The sequence below is a fragment of the Vanessa tameamea genome, chromosome 7 (assembly GCF_037043105.1).
Source record: "Vanessa tameamea isolate UH-Manoa-2023 chromosome 7, ilVanTame1 primary haplotype, whole genome shotgun sequence".
NCBI classification, from domain to species: Eukaryota; Metazoa; Arthropoda; class Insecta; order Lepidoptera; family Nymphalidae; genus Vanessa; species Vanessa tameamea.
In genome coordinates, this window is record NC_087315.1 from 10,954,536 (window position 1) to 10,978,882 (window position 24,347).

At 31.1% G+C, this 24,347-nt stretch overlaps 1 protein-coding gene across 6 annotated transcripts in view; it reads left to right on the top strand.

Moving 5' to 3' along the window:
* Tmod (tropomodulin) overlaps positions 1-24,347 on the top strand; it is a 76,606-nt gene that overhangs the window by 26,180 nt on the left and 26,079 nt on the right. For 2 of the 6 annotated variants that reach the window (XR_003368895.2, XM_064215465.1), the window contains exon 1: positions 8,185-8,548. The exons of 1 other annotated variant lie outside the window; for it this stretch is intronic. Coding sequence is in view for 3 of the 5 variants with exons in the window: in XM_064215465.1 (XP_064071535.1) it covers positions 8,420-8,548 (129 nt within the window). In the remaining 2 variants the exon portion in view is untranslated. Of the gene's footprint in view, positions 1-8,184; positions 8,549-24,347 lie in introns of those variants that run through there. 3 more of the 6 variants (XM_026637046.2, XR_003368897.2, XM_026637050.2) reach the window with 3 other exon arrangements.

Here is a 24,347-nt window from a genome sequence, read left to right on the forward strand (position 1 = left end):
CTTACTATTACTTCATTAACCTACATACCGCGTAAACACTACGTCATTTGTGCGCAGCTGTCGGTCAATTCATCTCCGAGACTTTTTTGTACATTTGAAAGAAGTTTTCGACTTATTGGCATATCAATAAAATTTCATTATTGATATAAATTTATGTTTGTTTGGCATTTCATCTATCCATAGACAATAATCTATCCATAGACTCTTAAACTATTGGAGGTGTCATTTATATATACCATACAAACAATTTTTTTTTCATAAATGTTATTTATAGCTGCTTATAAGTAGAGTGACTAGTAATCACATCGTCACGTAAGGAAAAATCTTGCTTGGAGGGGGCAAACGACTTTTACCTCTCTATCTATTTCTGTCTTTCTATTAAAAAACTGTTTTAAATAAAATTATTTAAAAACAATTTTACTATTGTAAGAACAATTTTATTTCTTGTCATTTTATTATTTTCAAACGTTGGTAATTTATTTAACTGTGTCTATTATTTGATATATAACACAGCAATGATCATTTCGTTCCAATCGTCCAAGACACATCTTTTTTTAAATCATGTATATTGTATACGTAAGGTTAATGAGGCAAATAAAACGAAACGAGCAAAACAATACAAATCATGTATACATACACAAATTTACGTACAAACACACACATACAGACTTATCCAAATGCGTATTTGATAAGATTGTTCGAAATTTAAAAACTGTAACTCATCCTCGTCTCGACATTACCAATTTCACGTTCCTATACGCAGTATTGCACTGATTGCTAAACATTTTTACATTGTTGCTTAAAATATTCGGGGCGAAATATTAACTCTTCAATAACTTGCCAAATACATCGATTGAAAGAAATGAGTTCTCAAATACATATAACGAAATATTCCAATTTATTAAAATCCGTGATAATATTTTTTGCAATACAAGTAACTCTCGTATAAGTCGGTTAAATAACAGTAAGCATTTAGATATTTGGTGGATATTCTCTTTTGATGAAATGATGGCTTAGAAGCTCTTGTTCGAAAAACTTAATATTTCTTAATAGATTACCGTCTAGGTATTTTGTATTGATGGTTAACGATATAAGTTTGTATGTATTATACGACACAAAATCTTAGAGCGGTGCTTAGCTGGCTTAAGGATTGGTTTACACTATCAACTATGCCAATGTAAATATTGAATGAGAAAATCGCTTATCATTACGTATTCCAATGGAAGTAGGAAAAAAGATAAACAAACCTTAGATTTTCGTATTTCACGCGATTCGCTAATAACTCAGCTATATTCGCCATTACTAAGAGTTTTTCATTAATATATCTTTATTCATAACACAACACGTAACTTAACAATTTTCCACTTAACTACTTATTTTCACTTTAATTTTACTTCCAAAATTCCGATAACAGTTTCGTCCACGTTCAAAACGTCATTCTTTCGCAAATCCGTAGTGAATATCATAGATTATTCAAGCCCTCGACCAATGATATCGCTTCAATTTGCTGTCAAATGTTGTTTATTTGGCTTTTCTCCTCTTATGGTTGGAATAGAGTATAGTTGCCAGTATTATTAAGCTTATTTACATTCTTTTGTCCAGAGAATCGATTTTCAATAGCTGATAGTACCACTGTTAAACGTGATCATGATTTTAGTAGTATTTTTACGAAAGTATCTATATATACTTATTTTATATTTGTCGACTTAAGATGAACATTAAACAAAACATCAAGCACTCTTTAAATATATAATGGTTTAGCTCCAGATCGAACGTATGATTGTATAATGAGAAAAATAAAACAAGTAACAATAGAAACAATTATCTAGGCAGGATGACGAGAAATTCTTAACAAAACTTTGTAATATTATCCTACCTAAATTTGAATACAAATAAAAATAATCCTCTTTGAAAGGGCGAACTAAGATTCTCGTAAATTTCTTATTACTATAATTTATTAGTAAAATGTTCTCACAAATATAATTCATCTGTCTCTTATTGTTTTTATAATCATTATCTTGTGTATTCGTAACAATTTTTTAATTGACAAATATTTTGTAATTCGTACGCTTTGATGATTAAGAAAAAACAGGGTACCTTTATAAAATAATTTTGTGCACCGATTGCGCAAAACATTCATTTTTAAATTTCTATTTCAGTATAACAAAGTTTTGTTTAGGAGTATGACTTGGCTAATCCGCTCTTGGCACAGTTTATGAGCACAGTGATTAATTGACACGCAGGAGTAATAAACTGGTGCTATCGTCGTATTGTTACCTATGATGTGGGTCACTCGGCCTTATTATGGTTTTCACATTATGTATTATCAAGAAATACTCGGTTCTAATTTTCGGACTTTATTTTTTAAGGTTATTTTTAAATGTCAAAAAGAATGAATTCACGCTGAATAGCGATATTTGAATTAAGAAGTATCAATGACGTTTTAGACAAATAACCAAAGAGCTCAACAAATAAAATTCGTAGATATTAAAAGGGGTTCAATTCCGGACAAGGATTATTGGCTTTTGAACACTGAGGATTCATGTTTTTTTTTTTTTGTTTTTTTTTTATATTATTAGGCGAACGGGCATTTAGACCACCTGATAGTGGTCACGGCCATAGGAGCGGAGATATTACCTCCTTGTGCCTGTAGTTATACTGGCTCGAGACCCCTTGCATAAGGCACAAAGTATGATCATACAAGAATCAGAATCACAAGATGAGTAATTTGTTTAGTAAAACAACTCATAGCTCATTCAGTACACCAAATCCATATTATTGCATGCCAGATAATTCCTATTTGTCGTAAATAGTCACGGCGTGGTTTATAATAAATGTTACTCTGACACCGAAATTAATTTTCACCTTAATGAGAATGCGTTAGTTCTTGGCGTGTCTAATTATTCTGTTTACAGCTACGTGGACGTTCAAATTACAAATCATTCGTATTACAGTCGCTTATCAACTTTACAATTACCTATCTCTCTAACCTTTATATACCAGCTATACGTACCATGTTGCACAGGTTGAATCGAGGTTACATGATATATTTTTTAATTAATGTAATTAACATTTAAATATATCTCAATCAGTGCTATACAGTACCAATAGATCTTACCGGCTATGATCATTTATATTTCATACGTTTAATTTATAACTTATATAAATACGAAAGTAACTCTGTCTGACTGTTGCTCTTTCACGGCCAAACCACAAACATTAGTTTTGGCAGCATTTGCATGGTAATCGTTAAAAAAATTAAAAAAAAAACTGATTTAATCTTCAATAAACATTTTATACGATAAGATTATAACCTATGTCCATCTTGAATCTATAAACTATAAAAATATGAAAGTTTTTTTAGAAAAAAGTAGCAATGCCTTTTTTTAAGGTATTACTAATATTCATATTAAACCCTTATCATCATCACTTAGAATTAAACGCTAATCGTAAACACGTAGAAGTGATTTCAAAGAACAAAAGTGAATTCCAATTTTATATTGATATTGATTTTTATTCATTTTTTTAAACCTACGTCTAATTTTATTTGGTGGTATATACAAACCAGTCTGGGTACCACCTCATCATATATTCTACCATCAAGCAGCAATACTTAGTGTTTCCGTATATTGCTGGTGTTGACCACTATTTAATTACCAGGTCTAACTAAGAATCAGAAATAAATTGAACTCGAAGACATTGTAAAAACGATATTTATAAATATTTTTGCTGAAAAGAAACGTAATTGTAAACATGCCAGCCAGCTATAATATTATTCGGAATGTGTTATTTAAAGTTGTCAATGTCATTTCAGATTTAACGACGCCATATCTTGATAAAAACTATTTCCTTGTTTATATTTAATTTTATAGCAAAACACTTGTTAACAAATTATTACAGATTGTAAAACAACATATATTAATTTCAATTTGATCGAAAACTATTTGCGTTGCTAAAGCTTGCCGGTGACTATGCGACGATAGATGCATATAAAAAATTAAAGAGAATATTTGATTGCAATTTACTAAATTGTTACAATTTAACAAAGAATTCATTTTAGAGAGAGGAAAAGGGTAGGTACTAGCCGGTTAGAGAGCGGTACTACAGCTGTACAAGAAAAATATTAAAAACGTAAACAAAATTAAACTAAATTGTTATCAACAAACTCAATTCTAACGGAACTAATGTATTCTATTTGGCATTAAGTATTTGATTTAAAAAAAGTTTTATCATTTTGCCGCCAAATGTAGATAAGTGATTTTCAATTTACAATTAAATAAAATCAAAACAAAACCTATCATAGGTTACGGAATACCTAAAAAAACTTTTGAATAAACGAAGTTTCGTGGGAGACCCACTAGTATATTTAAAGACATTACTAACATGTAAAAAGACAGTAAAATAATATAAATTAACAGTTTGTCAATATCTCACTGCTGAGCTAAAGCTTCCTCTCTCTTTAAGGAGAAGAATTAAATTTAATTAGATACATTTGTATAATTCCATTACAAAGATGACTGAAGAATTATTTGCAAGAAGGTCTTAAATATACGAATAAAAATTTAAAATAGTTACTTTTCAAATCATGACCGCGTGAAATAGTAACAACAATGCTAGCGAAAATTCCACGATGAGTTGCAATTCCTCTAGGCAAAAATTTAACCAGCCCTCCGGTCCAAGATATAAAATTTTTATTAATGAGTTTCAATGAGTCAGAGACTCGTGGTTATTACAACGTGTACGTAGCGTGTCTTATGACCTTTAATTAAGACAACTTCAAAAAAGGGTTACAATATCTAATCAGATGTCTAATCGCTTGGATGACATAATTATATTTGTTACTTGAATACTGTTATCATTTAATCATATTTTGGTATGAGAAAGCATTTATGACATAGAAGTGTTCTGAGACTCGAGGCAAAAACGTCATATTTTTTTTTAAATTGAATAGCCTCAGTATTTTTTTCGTAAGCGAGATTTCCATGCGGACCATGCGCATCTTCTTTCCATATATTTTTACGTTTATGATCCTGTATTGTAGGAGATTGACTTATAATCCAACTCCTATCAAGATTGTTTTTTCTATTAAATTCGAAATATTGATTTACATATTTAAAAAGAAACGTAAATAAGATCTAAAAATAAAACAGTGATACACACGCTTCAGTGACAATATAGTATTTGTTAATAAATATATAAATAATAATTGTAATATATAATTATTGAAACAATTAAGAACATTGTGTAAACGAGTATATAACTTTATTGTATCGCGGAATCGAAGGCTCTACAGCTATGCCAGAAACCTTGACGCAAATGCCAAATAACATCTGTACAAAGTTTGCGTACGGCGGATGCGGATGTACGTTGCGCGGCAAATACGTAATACGAAAGAAAAAAAACTTTTACATAACAAAAACATACCTAGATACAAAAATCTTTCATGAGAACTATCACTGTGCAGAGTTTTATTAAAATACATTTAGTGGTGTCCGCGGTGCGTACAGGCAGACATTAGTTTCAATCGTTTCGGCCTCTATATCGATTATCGCCCACGATTAAAATATTTCACTTTCAATCGTGGCCCTGTTACAGTTATATTTTTAAGTATAGATAAAAATATTTTATTATTACGCACAGTAACTTATATATATATTTTTATCATATTATTACCTGGAGCTGGCCAGTTTCTCAATGGCAAATATATCAAATTGTCGGACAACATAAAAAATAATATTCAATTATTTTGTACAAATAAATAAGGACTTAATGTTAATAATTATTATGTAAATAAATGCCTTCCTCCAGTATTTTGTAACTGCGTATACAAAACACTGCGAGTTGGAAATCCCTCTACCGTGTCTTTACCGAACAACGTAATTCGAATGGGATTCGGGTGATTTGGATCTTTCATTAAGAAGTAAAAGAATGCTTAATATTCATGTAACCCTATAAAATGAATTCGTTGTTTTTATCAATATTTCTTGCAAATTTAGTGCGACGATACTACATTATACTATACTTATATTTAAGATACGTAATATATTGATAGTTTCCTAAAAATTAAAACTGTATAATTTTTATCCTATAACTAATCAGATTCAAAAGTACTTTATTAATATGAACTCCCACAACACTATTTAATCTTGATTTTAGAAGATAAAAGTATATGAATACCGGCTTTAATACATTTAATAATTATAGGGTAACCCCGTCCTATATGTCAAATGAAAGTATTATAAATATAGGAACTATTTTGATATGTTTGTTATATAAAAACGATATAATTGTCTGTTCTTCTAAATGTTTACTCACCAATGTAGCATTGGTCAGGTCAATGTCATACGCAACAACGAATGTTGTCCGCGCTATTTCTACCTCCCAATCCTTCATCTCACATCCGCTAATCTTGATTGTGATTGCAGGTAAGTTGCCTTGGATGACGTCAAGCAATGGACACGGACATGAGGCGGGCGTCATGTGAGTTAGTATGAATGTGGATATTCCGACTGAATTAGAACAACGAAATTATCACACTATTTATGTCACGGAAAACGTAAATTTTCTATCAAAATTGTTGGTACTTCGTCTATAGTATTGTGGACAGTATTATTAAAGTGTCCAAACACAGCTGCTCTATATATGTATAATATATACATGTTGATCATTCTCACCACACACACAAAGGTAATATTGTTTAAGAGTGGTAATACTCGTAAATAAAGTGACCTTTGGTCTTTAAGTTGACCTATTTGAATACATTTTGTTCTACAGTATATTTTTATTAATTATCTGTTTAACATATATTTTTCTATTATACTCATTATCTTTTATTTCTTCATTCAAACAATTGTTCTTAGAATTTTATTTATTATTTTTTCGAAATATTTTTATAAGGAGTTATAGAGGATGGGTTTATCTTGGTTATGATAAAATAGAGCCTATTCTTTGCTCGTCAGCGTCATAAGAGTTACTTAAGAAATTTTAGTGTTAATTGTTTTATCTGGTAAACCAGGAAAAGCCAAGAAAGGACAGCCTCATGCAGTAAGCAAGCCTTAAAAGTTTGGCAAATCTGTAACAGAACCGATCCTAGATAAATAAAATTTGGACAAAAAGTCAATGATCCGAGAATTCAAACAGTAACTTTTACTATTCCTTTAAATATTTACATCCAACCTTATTTGTATAATGAGCACAATATATAATTACCACGGAAAAGTGGTACGATAATACGACATGCTTGTAAGTAGATATGGCCTGCCACCATCTGTTAGGTGAACATGCTATGCAGATTAAAATTTAACGTGAAATAGGATTTCCAAACGAATTACCGTTTAATCGATTACAAAAATCCGAATTATGGCAGATATGACCCATATTTGTACGTTCATATAAATTTTCCACTCTATCAGAAAGTTAACAAGATGCAATTTTGTGTTACATGAAACCGTTACTAGGAAATCTTGTAATTTAAATAATTTACTACATTCGATAGAGGACTTTATCGATAACGGGTTAAAATATAAAATCGTTTGAAAGCCCATAGTAAATGTGGTACAGATTTATCGTGGAGTATTAGGAGAGCCGCGTATTTATATTAAGTGGAGAAGCTGTCGGCTCCTACGCCGACGCCGGTTTTGGACGGCTACATACAAGAAATATGTTATTATAATTCTTTTTCATAAAAACTTCATACAAAAATATCAGATTTTCTGTCAAACAAATGTATAAAATCAAATCTCTGTTTTATATACTTGAAATAAAACCAAACAATGTTTCATCGTTTGTTTCCCTGTATTTATTTTATCTGTGCAGGTAATTTCATAAAATGATGTGGAACATAATAAAACTGGAGTTGTTAACTAGTTTTCCATTTTCATCACAAACTTACTGCCAGTCTAGTCAATGTGTGAGAAAATCTAATATTTTCCAAACACAATAAAATTGACTGCCAGGAGTCATTTATGTCACGATAAATTTTTCACAAACGCTGGCGAGAGCAAAGGTAAACTCGGAATGAGTTCGAAAATAATCAAAAGTATCAAACTGATATACGAAGAGACTACAGCGACACTTCACTCTTTCGGCTAGATCGTCCAACTAATAATAATCGCGCATGTGAAATGTTTTGGCTGGTGCTTTTTGTTCGCCGCGGTTATTTCAGTTTTCCAGTAGGTTTCTGAGCAAGATCAACTGTGGCCGTCTCCGCAGTGCTCCTTTATAAAAGTCTATACCAGACCTAATCATTCGCGATACCTTAGTGCCAGAAATGGATGTGACGCCTAACGATCTCAAAGGTAAAAGGAAATAGCAATTTGAAAAATTCAAATGTGTCGGAATCGTCGAATCTGCTAGTGCAGTGAATGTGTGGAGATCTTTATTAGTTTAGTGCATAAAGTGGAAAAGAAATATTTCAAATATGACGGAATTTTTCGGTGCCTGGAGCGGCAACAACGACGATGTCGAAGAGATCGAGGAATCAGTGGAAACTGTCGAAACATTTACGACAACCACATCGAAGACGAGGAGAAAAGCGACTATTCCAGAAGTAAGTCCAAACATCAGATAACGTGATCCAGGTTGCACGCCCTTGATCGTGACTGGCGCAGGTATATTTTTGCCACGACCATTTATATAGCACTGCGTTCTGGATTCCGACGATAATTTTCACCTGACTTTGATCTTTAGGAATCCTTTAGCTTTCGAACGGTCAGCTTGAACAGTTCTAATTTAGCTATCGGTATCATTGTTAGGGTGTTTATTTTGGATAAGCGGAGCGTGTGGATGTCACGGGCACCGACGATTCAGCCGTGATACAAACCAGCGTCTCACCAAGGTGAAGGCAATACGTGGATGTCAACAGGCAACTATTTTATAAATCAAGTGACGCACCGGCTCTAAACTCTAAAAATACTAAATTTCAACTGCTGGATCTACTCGTATACAATATTTTATATAATTCATGGGAACATTCCAACAGTTACAGTATCATGTCGTCTTCTGCTATTAATTGTTTTCGAAAATAATGTAAGATTCTTATCTTGTAACATTTTCATCTTGACAATGACAAGCGTTAAAAATATAGTATTTTTTTCATTATCTCAAGACAATTTCTTTGTCTGAGTGCTTTTTTAATCAAATCATTTACGACTGTCTTAGATATATAATTTATGTATTTGTATTGTGTTGTGTAAACTACTTCTAGATCATTCTAAAAAAATAATTATTTGCATCTGTGACTCACAAGCGGTTAGATTTTTCTCTATTTCGCAGACAATTTGCATATCATTTCCTATTGATAAATATAATTTGAAACTAGAACATAAACAACGAAATTTCATCAAGACCTTTTATTATTTCGAGTAAACACTTTTGTGTATCATTTACAAATATAAAAAAAGCCTATGAGCCTTTTGTTTAGCACACTAAAAAACAAATAAAATTTACAACACAAACTATTTTGAAATTAAATCAAAACGAGCGTCTAACTAAAATGACATAGAAACTAAAATAGACAATGGTATTAAAATATTTTCAAATGTTGTGATCGTTTTCAAAGTTATGTTTTCGTTTACCTTGAAAACTAACCTTGCTATTTGTAAAACTGCATGCCGTTGGTAGATGGTGGTCGGGTTTTAGCGAGACAGTAGGAATCATACAATCATCAATTATTCTACTGCCATATATAAATATGTAGTATTTATATCGTTATTATATCTTTTTTTTTTTTTTGTCTTAGTGATCCAGTTTACAAGCAAAAGATGAGTGTGAGCGCAATGGACCATGTGAAATAATACTTCTTAGTCATTCTGTGGGCGAAGGCGGCATCTTACTATCGCGTGGCTCGTTAGGCGTCCAAAATATATACAACTTGTATAAACAAATTATATAAATATAAACAGAACTAAAAAACTAAACTAAATAGAACGCATAAAAACAACTGTATATATTTTTATAATGTCACGTTCATTAAAATACATTTAACGCTTCATGAAAATATTAACGTCCCATGAATAGATCTTAAAGTGTGTGTAATTACTTTGTCTCAAAATATATACGAAAGAATTTTAATTTCTTTCATTTTATGGAACGCAACAAAAAAACGTGTCACGTTTGTTTGTTGGCAGGAAGGAATATTTTAATATGGAGTAAATCATCAAGGAATTAAATAGTGCAAACACTATACGGTACAGTTCCGAGTGGCTCCTCCCACTCGATATATTCCACGCCAAATAAAACGAGCTATGTCTGCACATAAAACACTCTGAAATAATCAATCATTGCGAATAATTCCCAAAATTATTACTGGCGTAAAGAGAAATCAAATTACTGAAGTAAGCTATCTTTGGGCACGTGACTAAAATAACACTGTCAAATATGAGTTCAACAATGGCGGTACTCAGTCGTGTTACGAACTAGGATATTTGTTTAACAGAGTTGCACTTATGTTTGTACACACAGCCATAAGCTTTAAGATTGGGTTTCGTGGATTCAGGAGAACAAACTAAAACTGTCAAAATAAAAAAAAGCGTTATTAATTCCAGTAATACAATCCCTTCAGAATCGTTATATCGAATAATTTAAGATTATATCGAAAAGATCCGACAAGAAACTTCGAAAGTATTCTTTTGCAACAATTAAATGTGTCAATATAGATAAAATTTATATTTTTCCTGTCTGAAAATCAAAAAAGACTACACGCTTCTTTATCATTTACATAATAGTTGTATAAAGATTTACTATGCCTTATTAGTATTGAATTATTAACGTTAAACTATCTGACCCTAAGATAAGTTTTTCATTAGTCATGTGTCATGTGCAAAATACATCACAAGTGCACATGTCGGCTGCACACAAGTTTAAGTTTGTGTTCCTAATCCTATTTTTGTGAAAATGTACCTAAAATAAAAATAGAATATCTCTTATATGAACTCATTAGAATTATTCTGGTTCACATTCTTATTAGAACACCATTGCAACATGTTTTGCAATCATACGTCAAGGAACTTACATGAAAAATAAATACACTTTAGTTAATATTATATTTATATAAAAAAAATTACAATTATATATCCTAAATGAAGTTAGAAAAAAACTACCGAATATCTCGCCAATACTTTTCGATATAATCTACATTCCAAAAGAATCAGTAAGATCCTACTCGAAGCTATATTTAGAATTATAACAATGATTCCTTTTTTATTTATATTAAAGTATAAATATGTTTATATTGTATTATAAAAAAATCATAAAGTAATCACAATGCAAAACCGTAAGCGACAGCTACGATCATGTTTATGTGTTATAGTATTGTCTGATACGAAGTCATGCTGATGGAAGTCGTGCATTTTAACTTAAGAATCGTGACTATCTTTAAATACTTAATACATACTTCCTTCGTATTATTCACGTTCGTGCTGTGACTACTGACTACACACACACACACACTATGAAAGTAGAATAAAGTATTCAATGCATTAAAATACCTAAAATATTTTTATACTGAATAATTACACGTTGACTTGTTTATAATACTGCAAATCCCGAGGTCCTGGCTTCGAACAGTTCGTGCCAAATATAAAGTTTTTCCGTCAAAACATTCTTGGTAGAGATCTGGATTTAGGAATTTGGCAGTGTTTTACTTTTGCGCCGTCAAAGCCATTGGTCGGATTTTCAGCTGGTTATGAGAATGAGGATACAATATCTTAATAATATCCTGCGTAATTGGCTAGTTCTAGAAATATCTAGAATGGTCTATTGACCATTCTAGATATTTCTGTTGCCCATCGTCACCGAAATCAAACAGGCAGACGCCTGTATTAAACTGCTTCATCTGCTATAAAAGAAAATAAAAGGACCAATGTTTATTTCAAAGAGAACTAATTATCCTGAAATTGTGATGAAAATGAAAAGTGAAATGAAACTGCGCTTAAACAAACAAAATCTGTAACTCATAATATTAGTAAAGATAATATTTACTAATGTTTTAGTGCAAAAGCAACTCTGTCTGTCTAGCTAAGTATCTGTCTGTTGCTCTTTCACAACGTCTGAATTTGATGAAATTTGGTACAAAGCAAGTTTAAACTCCAAGTATGTAGTTAGATTACATTTTGCTCAAGTTTGTTTTGACGCGCAAGTTACGTACCCTCAACGTCATAGGCGACAGGGTGGATTTGTTTTGTTACAGCCTGAATGAACTCACAACTATAGCCACTTGGACTGTATTATATGTAACATAGAGACTTATTTTAAATATTGTTAATAAACGTACTGTAATATCGAATTAGGACAACCATGTCCTGTAATGATATGTATACAGTTTTGTATTATAAATAAATAAATGTTTATGCTTAATAACTCATGACCAAGCCCTTAACAACTAATATGTAAATACTTCAAAACGTCGGTATAAAAATAATAATTTCCCATTATAAACAAATTCTTATAAATTGTAAGAATCTTCGAGCTGCATTATGCCTTTGTATTGATGGACAATGGAGTCATATAATGGCGCAGTAAAGATTACCTCGTATTCAAAGAATAGAACCGCTTAGTACAAAGTTTCAACTTTATTGTCCATTCAATGATTGTTCTCATATGTACATATTTGGAAATACATGATAAGTCTTTGAGATTGTATTCATTACTTAGTTAATGTATAATATTGTTTACTTTAAAACAAACAGATGCATAATATATTACTTTAAAATTCAATATGTTTTTTTTTTCAAAACTAAGTAAACCCAGTATAGTATTATAGATATCGTCAACAGATCCAAAATTTCAAGATTGTGCAATTGGTTTGGTGGTACTTAAAATTTAGTTGCAAGATTTGACTTACATTTATTACGAGGTTAACTATAAAAAACTTGTAGAATAAATTCATGTTGAATATCTTTTTTTTTATTGTTAAATTTGCATCTCATCTTGTCCGTGCTTTTGGTGTATATTATCTTTAATCTGTATTTTATTTTTATTTTAGTGTTCCTGTTTATGGTCATAAAATATTAAGAATATTCTTAAACTTTCATAGACCTCAATGCCACTGAGCTTGAAATCATTGTGATGACTGTAGCTAGTTCAAAATTACCTTGAAAAAATAACTATAACCAATCTAAGTTTAATTTGATATTTATAGTCCCGTGACTTAGAAATAACGTAAGACTTATTGTTTGGTCTCTTTGCCTACCCACCGTTTTTAAAAAATAAATAGTTCACTTGATTTAAACACAAGCTTAAGCACTATAACAATTGCATAGGCTTTTATTTAAATCAGTCATTATCATCAACGTCATCATCATGTCTAATCTCACCCGAAATCATCCATATATTAGTGTTGATTTATATGTTTTTTTTTTCTTTCATCACCTTAGCCATGTGTTCCACTAAAAAACTTATTGTTCTCTTAAATAATTACCCACGAATATAATTATATTGAAGGGCTCCGGATCCAGTGGCCGTGACTCAGGCGATGTTTTCGAGTTAGCTCTATTCACGTACACGCTGACGGCATTACAGTTACACTATATTACTTCCTTTGTTCCATTTAAACGGATATATCTGGAGTACTTATTTGTAAGTGTACATTTTAATTTAATTGCGAATGAATTTTATTTGTATGTATTTGGTCTTTACTGGAAGATTAGAAAAAGAGAGAATAATATGTTCTAAGTTTGTGCAAAACTTAGGAAAAATTATAGTATAAACTGCTAGTGTGTAAATTTGATAAAGAAACATCTGGTGAACAGAAAACTTCCATTTAAGTCGATTAAAAATATTTTACGTTATACTTCTAAATATTATAGTTTACACTAAGAGCGAAAAGAATCATGATCCTTACGGTTATTTGTCTTTCATTTTATTTGCTAATAATAAACATTTCTGCAATGAACGCAAAATAAATAAACACTTCAACAATATTAAAAATTTAGTTCAGCTTGTTGACACCTACGCCCATATAAACCAGACAATACTGCTGCTAAAAATGAAATAATAGTAAATGTCAAATTTCCAGTTTAAGTAAAGACTTCATCCGGGCAACACCGATACGGCGCAGTATGCAAATTTTATCTGTCATATAATATACGTAAATGAATGACTTCATACATCCTAGTTGTAATACCCACACAAAATCAGACCTTGTAATTTTTTTAAACACATTTCTAGTGTGTACAATTAAAATTATCAATTTAATTTTTTAATAGTTTTAGTTTAATAATAATAATAATTTTATTCATTTCTTTATTATATTCCAAAGTACAAGGTTGAGAAACTAGTAAGTTATAAAAAACCTGCAGCAGGAAGTCTCGCTCTTCTATAACTAACAGTTCTATATGCGAGAAATTGATATAAACATAAATTTATCAAATTATTATAAAAAATCTCAATGAAAACAAAGATAAATTAAAAGAAATATCCATACTGCTTAACAAACCTTTTTTGTAATTTTTTAGCTATGTATGTATGTGTGTGTGGATTTGGGTGATTTATTAATATTTTATTTACTTTTAATGTAATAAAATTGAAATAAAATATAATTTAATCGTGTATTTGAAGTATTTGGGTCATTTCATAAAATAAAATTAAAGCTATCCGATCGAATTGATTCTAACAAGGGGAACCGACAAGAAATATTAAATACTGTTTTTACTGAAAAAAATTTATCTTGCAGTAATATTCTGTAAGAACTAATTTCGTATTTCACTCGTGAAGTATACAAAACTGACTGACATATTTCGTTATTTTTATTTATTGTTCATAAAATTTTATTATTATTGTAGTGAATGTCGCCTCTCACTTTTTGTCAACTGACGATGCTGAAGCGAGCTTTCGAGTTTGTTCTTCCAGAACTCAATCGCATGAAAGACTTACTCCACTCTTTTTTATTATATATTAATTCGTTTTTTAGACTAATATTTAAATGTATATATTCGCAAATATACATTCGTCAACTTGACAAGGAAGTATTAATAATTTTCATGTAGACCACCTACACGCATTCAATATGTAACATGCAAAAGCAAGTATTGGTACCTATTTATCGGCTGCGATCTAAAACTAGATTTGAGGTAGAAAGGCAGAATAAACACAGCGCTATGATTTATTGTATTCGCTTGTTCTACATTTCGAAACAGTGTAACATTTCCTTGACAAGTTGTTTTAATAACATATTTTAAAATTTGCCTTGTTTTGTGCGAATAATTAAAAAAGAGACTTACTCTAAGATAAAGAGAAATTTACTCTAATTACAACAACAACAACCACGAACATATTTAATATTCATCGAAAATTTGACTTTTTGTAAAACATGAACATATTACGCGTCGTATAATTAGTATAATTATTTTAACTTGTTCCAAAAGTTGGACCCATTACAATAACTTCGTATATATTGATTAAACAACAGAACCCTCCTTATAATTAGATTGCTATATTGTTGTCTGTTTGTCCGTCTGTTCAGAATTCTACTCTTTGATTACAAATCAAAAATTCTGTGTGAGAAAAATAAAAATTATTTTTCCTAATTTTAAAATGTATACTTCAAAATATATTAATGATTTCCTAAAACTCTTAACCAAAAATTGTGTATAAAATTTGAAATATATAGTCTCACTTAAAGTTTCACGAAAAGCTAAATGTAAATCTATTGTCTATTAATTAAAAAAAAAAAAACGCAGTAATACTGAACACTCTCCATGTGAGTCCGACTCGCACTTTTTTGAGCAATGAGTAAAATTGTTTCTTAACTAGAGCAAAATGTAACGCCATGTCTAAAAATTTTAAAATAAATCTTGCGGTCTTTGCGTGATAAGTTAGAAAAAACATAGATATTTAAATAAAGAATGTCTGCTATTTGTCAACAAATGTCGTTCAAAATTATTTGAACATTAATTATTTGAATTTGGATGACGTACATACAATTTAAAAAAGTTTAAGAATAAAAAAAGTAATAAAATCTCAAAAGAAGAAATGATATATTAATTTACATCCAAATTGTGTAATACGTGACTTATTGCGTTATATATTTCCAAAATAATTGAATTATTCATGGCTCCCGAAATAGATTTTACCGGTATTATTAATAGAACTATTCCGAAACATCTGCACCGTTTAATTTCAAAATCTATCGATCAAACCATAAATCGTATAGACCTGATTCACGCCTCATCACCCACAGATTAAAAAAAAAACATTTATAACACATCATAATACAAATGTGAAATCTTCATCTATTTGGACGTATGAATACGGGATTTAAGTCAGAGGGGTCGACGCACTGACGCCCTCAAACGACTTTATGTTTATATTTGTGGAGAAACCGAGCTAGAAATACAGTGGAGTCGGGACACACCTCAATTTGCAATACTAACCTACTTAAACATGTCGATTGTCTGACACGTGTCTGAAGATCCGCAAGTTCAAAGGTGTAATGTTTTAAATATACTCTGCGTATTCTTAAGCTACACGGTTATAATTGCTTGACAGTTTTTTTTTATTTCGAATAATATTGACAAGGCTTTGCTCTTAAACGTTGATTATTGAGTTTTTTTATGTGTAATTTGTTTACTCGGGATGTTATTTTTCTTCTATTTTTGAAAAGAGTTTTTTTTATCGAATTAGGTTTCAGAATCGACAGGAATAATTTATATATATAGCACCAAAATTGGTTTTTAAATGTAGGTATGTAGGTTCAGAAACCGTGCATATATCTATTTTCTGTACTAGTAGGCCCTTCTTAAAAATATTATATTAAAGACTATACGTAAAAAAAAATGAATGCAAATATACCCAAAATCGAACCTATTTGGAACAGATAATCTTTATTGTAATAGTATGTCGTAAGAGCTTACTGAAGGTAGTTTAGTGTGAGTTGTTGAGAGTGGTAATCGCAGCAAGAGCCATATTGTCAGGATTCACACCTGGTCTGACAGATGGTCAGCATCTAGCTCTTCATGCCAAATTATTTTCGACTAACTATCCACTTAGGACTATAATTGTCAGCGTAAGACTTAGAGATTTTGCAGTTTCCTTTATACAACCGAGAACAGTTAAACATGTGCAATATCGTTCAAGCAATTTTAAACGTCTTCGGTTACGCGTTACGGTTTATATTAGCATGAATGGATTTGTATTTTTGGTTATATATCAAACAGTTTCGACAGAGCAGACGGGTCTCGATGACAGGCGACGAAAGTGCTAATTGCCTGCGACAACCAAACTAAATACAATGTGTTTGCGAGCCAGAATATAGATTTTACAATTTATGTTCGCATTTATGCTTCGAGAAATGCAATTTTCATGAATACCAGAACATTAAACGAGAACTCTTATTCACTATATTTTATTTTAAAGTAAAGTCATTTTGCATTGTCTGCTTTGTCAGCTAAATTTCACCGCCTCTGGCTAATAAACTTTTCGAGTGAAAAACAAGAAGGAATGTAGACTTAGGTCAAAAATAGTATGAAGATGGGCTACTAAAGTATAAATTATCTAAAACAATACCCCATCAACAAACAGTTCAATAGCACTAAAAATGACTTGTTAAAAAAAACAGTAGCTGTTTTATTTTAAAACACTTGTTTCCAAGCAAAAAGAACTTTCAATGATGGTCTATAAAGTTTGAAATCGCTTAACGCATTCAAATTTAGATACGTCTGTGTTGAATTAGGTGCATTAGCGTCTAAAATAGATCGTCCCGCTCCGCCCCGCGGGATAGGTACATTTTTGGAAATCAAATAAAAGCTAGTCTATAAATATCAAATAAAACAAGGTTGGACGGAAATAGGCAAAGCGAGGATTGTACAAAATGTTTTGTTTTCGTAAAGGTCGCTTACATATTTATTTATTACATTTAAGAACAATGTGTGACGTCATCGATGCTCGCCTGTAATAAAATACGGGTTTCAGTTTACTAAATATCTATTTTCATACACGGAACTATTTAAGTGTTGACAATTTGAAAGATATTATTTTATTGTAATCTAAGCTCGATAGAAGACATAACCTAACACCTCTTATATTGATTTTATACTATGACTAGCCTCCTGCATGCGGTTACACGTTAAGCGTTTCTGCTCCGCTTTAAATAGCCTACCCTCCTTAAAAAATGGGCTTAAAAAGAAAATTCTAAAATAATTAATCAAATTCGACTGTTAGTTCTAGACATAAGAGCGTTAAAACAAAAAACAAACAAATTCCTTAACATTATTATATTAGTTGTATGTAAATATGTTATATATTAATATATGATGAAGAAATAAGTTATTATATTATGTTTGTATCATAATTCGTACAGTTTTTTCAACATAGGTACTTACAATTTTAAGCAGTTTTCTTAAAAACAAATTGAAAACTATTCACAACAGCTAGATTTCTTATTCTGATTTATACGTCAGCAATAAGTTATCTTGGTGGTTAAGCTATGTGCAAGTTTATCTGGGTAGGTACTACCCACTTATCAGATAATTTACCGCAAAATAGCAATAGTTAGTATAGTTATGTTCCGGTTTGAAGGGTGAATGAGCAAGTGTAACAGGCTCAAGGGATATAACATCTTAACTCCCAAGGTTGGTGGCACATTGGCGATGTAAGAATTGGTTAATATTTCTTATAGCGCCAATGTGGTGGTTACACTTACTATCAGGCGGCCCATATAGCCGGCCTGTTAATGCGTCAAAACATAAGACAGGCAATTCATGGTCACTCTGGTGGTGCGGTTTTGCAACTTACAGTGAAAAATGAAAAGCATGTTATTTTTACTTTCACAAAAGTACACACTGCCTTAAATGAACGTGATGGATAAGGTCTTCGCACTTCCAGACTCCGGTTTGTTAGTGATTTTTTTTTAACAGAATCAATATGCACTAAATGCAAAAAAAACTAAAATGTATGTATATCGAAAGTTATTAACGTAAAGACCCAGATAACTTTTTTAGTGTCATACTATATACTGAACCCAGGAACTGCAGCATTATAAGCTAGCCTCTACACTAAGAAGATTATATTTTTATTACTAAAAACTACTAAAAACCAGCAGGTTTCAGTGTCCCCAAACCTGTATAATAATAGCATGCATGAGTAAATACAACAATGGATGAATATTCATTTCCGTCTTACTAATTTATCTATCTATTATTAAATATAAGCGTCCCGCCCCGACTTCTCACGGATGCAATTTATTCGTAAAGAAAATTGTACGATATAGATAAAATGTATACACTATAGTACTCGGAATAATGTCGCTCTCTATCATTCTAAATCTAAACATTTAGAATGGGATAATGACTTCCACAGTTGACACCTCACAAGAACAAATAAACTTTACCTATTTGTATAAATTATTAATAAGTATATTAGCATAAAAAAATATATTGCAGGAATATTTAACTCTTATACTATACACATAAATATACAGTAAACTTGTTTACCGTCCGGATTTCGTACAAAATAAATTAATTAAAAAAAAATTAAATAGAAAATCATACAAAGTTTTACTCTTTTCCCTGCTTGAAATTTATACAGATCCTGTCTCAGTGAATGTCTACGTCATGAAAGGAATTGGTGACTATATTAAATTTCAATTTTGTCGGACCTATAGTATCAGAGATCTCGTGATGAGTATAGCTTATGTAATATACATAAAAAGATTGTATATCAGTATATTCATAGTACATACATAAAAATACATAGTGATACTTTGGTTTGCATAAAGCTTTTAGTAATGTTTTATTCATAAATATATATTTTACAATCTATAAAAAAATATGAATCATTCTTCTCAGGGATATAGAAGGTTATTTCTGCTTAATATGGTTAATTGGCGTTAAAACTGTTTGTCATGTAAACAGTTCAGATTCACATTCGATTAATTATTACTATAATTTAATGTATCTCTGGAAATAGATAATCTGTATCAATTAGTAAAATTATTTATCAGCAAAACGACCAATTTTTCAGACTGATATATTCACCAACCGTAATGTATAAGTTTATTGCGATTCACGTTACGGAAGCATCATTATTTTGTTTAATATTATTATATTATGGCGTAGATAAATATTGTATAAAAAATACTTGCTTATACACATACAAATAAATGTTATAGTGAACTTCGCTTTGCCAAAAGCTTAAATTAATATTACTAATACCTGCCAAAATGTATGTTTCTGTAATATATCATAACTAAATTAATGTCATTAAATTATTTAACACGATTTTATCAACTAGCCATATCGACTTCAAAGTAAAATTTTAGCACCTTACTTTAAAAAAAAAGAAGTTTTTTTTTTCAAGACCAATTTTGCAACATGTGGAAAAGGAACATTAACGTTACGTATAGAAACATTACACCCAAATACGACCTTGTTTTACATTCATTGCCACTAAAGTAGTTTTACAAAAATCATTTAAAAAACCTAAAGTAAATTTTAAAAGGAATGCGATATAGTCAATTGTAAATGTCATAAATATTAAAATTTTACACAAAAAAGAATCAACGTTGTGTGAGAAATATTAAAATTTAATAGGGAATTTTATTACCGCTAGCAACATTATTCTATCAGTCATTTAATTCTGCCAAAATGGATGCCATTTCTTTGATGTCAAATATTTGATATGAATTATCTTCCCGTACCTAGACCTACATTCGGCTAGGAAATGACTCAAATATTTATTATTGTTACTTGTGGGCGTTGGACTCGACCTTGGTTGTGACCGCGTCGGTAAATGTCCACTTCATACTTTATTAATTGTAATGAGTTTATTTTTGATTTAGTCAGCGCGATATAAGAAAATGACTGAAAAATACTTCACTCTCATCATGATCATCATGATAATGACTAAAAATTTTATCGTTATAATTATGATATAGAATGAATCGGTGCTTGCGAATATACCCGTGCACTAATAATTCCTACAAGGTTGTCTTAAATGACAGAAATTGGTATGGGTGACGTCATCATCATTATTCCAAAAAATCGCTCAAGTGACTAGATAGATTAAAATATCATATGTCTAAAAACATCTTAGGGTTTCGTAATATGAAGATTTCATTTACAGGAAATTAACATGGGTTTAAAAAGGTTCACTTCGAATCTTATAAGTAGCAAGTGAACACCTTATAACATTTTCAGTGGTTGGAGCTAATTTCATACCGCTCCAGTTAATGGATACACAATTAAAAAACAACTCGTCCTCCAAACAATAAAACACATAATTTATTCCTATAATAAAAAGTGCTACATTTGGTTATTAGTCTACGATCCATAATTGTCAAAATGATATAAACGTCATTAAAACTAGTACACTTCCCTTTCCAACGCTCGCATTAACAACGGTTGTAATGAGCTAATCCGTAACAAAACGCTATTTTAAGATTCAGGGAGGCGGGGGAAGCGTGACGGAATTATCTCATAGTGTAACTGTACACGGTGACTATTTAGTTTAAAAGTTTAATTTATACCAATATGTATATTTACTAAGAACATTGCCCGAGGCTTCATTCATTTTGGATACAATGGCGGTATAAAAACGCTTGCAAGTCTCGACTACTCAACCAATCATGACGGAATTTTATTCAAATTCTCTTTTTTTGTATTAGGTAGGCGGACGAGAAAATGGTGGTAAGGCCACCTGATGGTAAGTGGTCAACTCCACCCATAGACATTGATGCTGTAAGAAATATTAACAATTCCTTAAATCACTCCAAAGTTCCACCAATCTTGGGACCTATGGCGTTATTTCCTCGTGAATATGGTTACAATGTGATATTAAAAACTTGAATTGAATGTAAAAGTGAAATTGAATCTCTCCATCTACTAGAGCAAGTCCGTCTCTAAAATATTATATAAATAAATATAAATATTGAACAACATCACATACATTAATCTTATCCCAATGTAAGTAGCTTAAGTACTTGTGTTATGCAAAATCAGAAGTAACGACGGTACCATAAACACCCAGACCCAAGGCAACATAGAAAATTAATGAACTTTTTCTACGTCGACTCGGCCGCGATTCGAACCCGGGACCTCGGAGTGGCGTACCCAGAAAAACCGGTGTATACACTACCGACCACGGAGGTCGTCAGTAAATAAGCAATTGAGAAATTTTGCTCTAATTTAATAACAAAAATTCTCTTCTGGCTGAATATCGGCCAGTAGCCAATCATACAGAATAGCCAAGTACAAAGGAGATTATAATCCACAAGTGTTTGCACAAGAACATAATATGCACACTCTTTTCTCCATTCTCTGAGACATCAGGCGTAGGATCGACGGCACTACGTACGTTCATAAGCACGAAAACTGTAACTTTGCTAATTCCGGGCTGCGATAATTTATTAAGAGAAAGAGCAATAACTCATATTGACCTGACCTGGGATTTGAACCCGAGAATTCGGAAGTTGCAGCCGTATAAGACAGCCACTAGATTAACGAGAAAGTTAAGGCTTTATGGTATAATATGCAAGTTAGAAAACCTGTTTAAATCAAAACGTATCGGCAATAAGGAAATTAATTTAACCGTGAAAGTTACTGTGACTTTCAAGTTCACGGATCGAATATTAAGCAGACTCAAGTTTCTACCTAGCAGGACGTAATAAATATTAAAAAGACCAATAAATTAAGTCGAACCATCAAGATTACTCTCTTTAACACAAACAGTAAAATAACTTGCCTGGTAATATGGCTTTGTGCAAGCTCGCAAAACAGCAATACTTGGTATAATTGTGTTCTGATTTAAATGATGAGTGAGCCAGTGTAACTGCAGGCACAAGAGACATAAAATCTTGCCCGTTTGCCTACCTATTACATAAAAAAAATATGTATGCTACTTGAAATTGTTGACATTTTTGATTTTTCATTACACCCAAACACTTAAATATTTTGGACATACCAACAAAATTTATTAGTAAATTAAACTTACAACTATAATTCAAGTTATTTTATTAATAAAACGCAAAGAGCGGTTTAGTGATTTTATTAAGATATTATAAACATTAAGAGATATAGATGAACTTAAACAAAGTTGTATAATTAATTTCATGCCATAACGGTTAGTAAAATTCCTGTCGGCAAGTGTTTCAACGTTTTAATGCCGTAATTTTGACCCGATTGGGCTGTATAGCGTATATAAAGAACAGATTACTGTAGTGGTAACAATACTCATTTGCTCGGCACCTACCTATGTCATCAATTCACTGCTGGAGATGCTCTCTAAAAGTGCATCAAACCCGCCTTGTGCATCCAATCTGGTCCCACCACCTTCAGGACGTCTGTCCACCAGGCTGGGGGTATCGTACGCTGTGATTACCAACATAATAAAATTTGAAAAAAATATCATAATACTTTGTCGTGTTTTGACATTTCACGAGTGAGGTGTGTTATTACGAAGTGAACTTAGTTTTTTTTTATTTTTATAATACGTAGACGTAGCAATAATCATCGTATTCGTAACATTTATATATATTGTTAATATGCATCTAAACTAGGTCTATAGTTTAAATTTATTCGTAACAAGCGTACAGCTCGATAAGCACGAAACAAATCGATTCGCAATGCCGATGTTTCAATTAGAGCTATTGTTATCGATTTTATGAGGTGAGATGTAATCGATTAGCGTCAATATACATATCGCACGTTTAATCCAATACCGTCACTATAATAAAAAATCAAATTTTACAGGAGAACTATTTAAAGATTTTAAGAAAACTGCATTTGATATAAAAAATTTAGTATTTACTTTAGTCGAAAAAAAAATATTTTTAATTTGTAACGTCTATTATTCTTAATGAACTATTTCTAGGTTTTGTATATCATGTATAGATTCCGATTTATTTTCCAAATACAATTTTATATATGAGTCTATATCATTCGCTCCTCGAAGTCCGTCAATTTCACTCCAAACGAAACATTAACAATGATCTCTTGTGCGATCACAAGCTGTGAAGTAGTATACAATCAACTTGGACTTGTAACAGAATACAACATCAGTTTTGCTCATAGGAAGAGGCAAAACCAAAGTTAAAGTAATCAAAGTTAATTAAATATTTCATAATTTGGGAAAAGTCATAACGTCATCAAACATAATGAAACATTCATTGCAGAAAATTTTACAACACAATTTTTTTTAATAATTTGAAAAGCGTCATAAAACAAACAGTGACACTTTTGGAATCGCAGTATACAAACAATATTTAATTAATGGTAACAGAAAACTGGCCTTAAACAAAAAATGTCGTTTTATTACTTATGTCAATCCTAAGATTCCCGAAGCATGAGAGTCGAAAGCTGACAAGTAAACATAAAACGACGGTTTAACACTCAAAATAATTGTATTTTATAAACAAC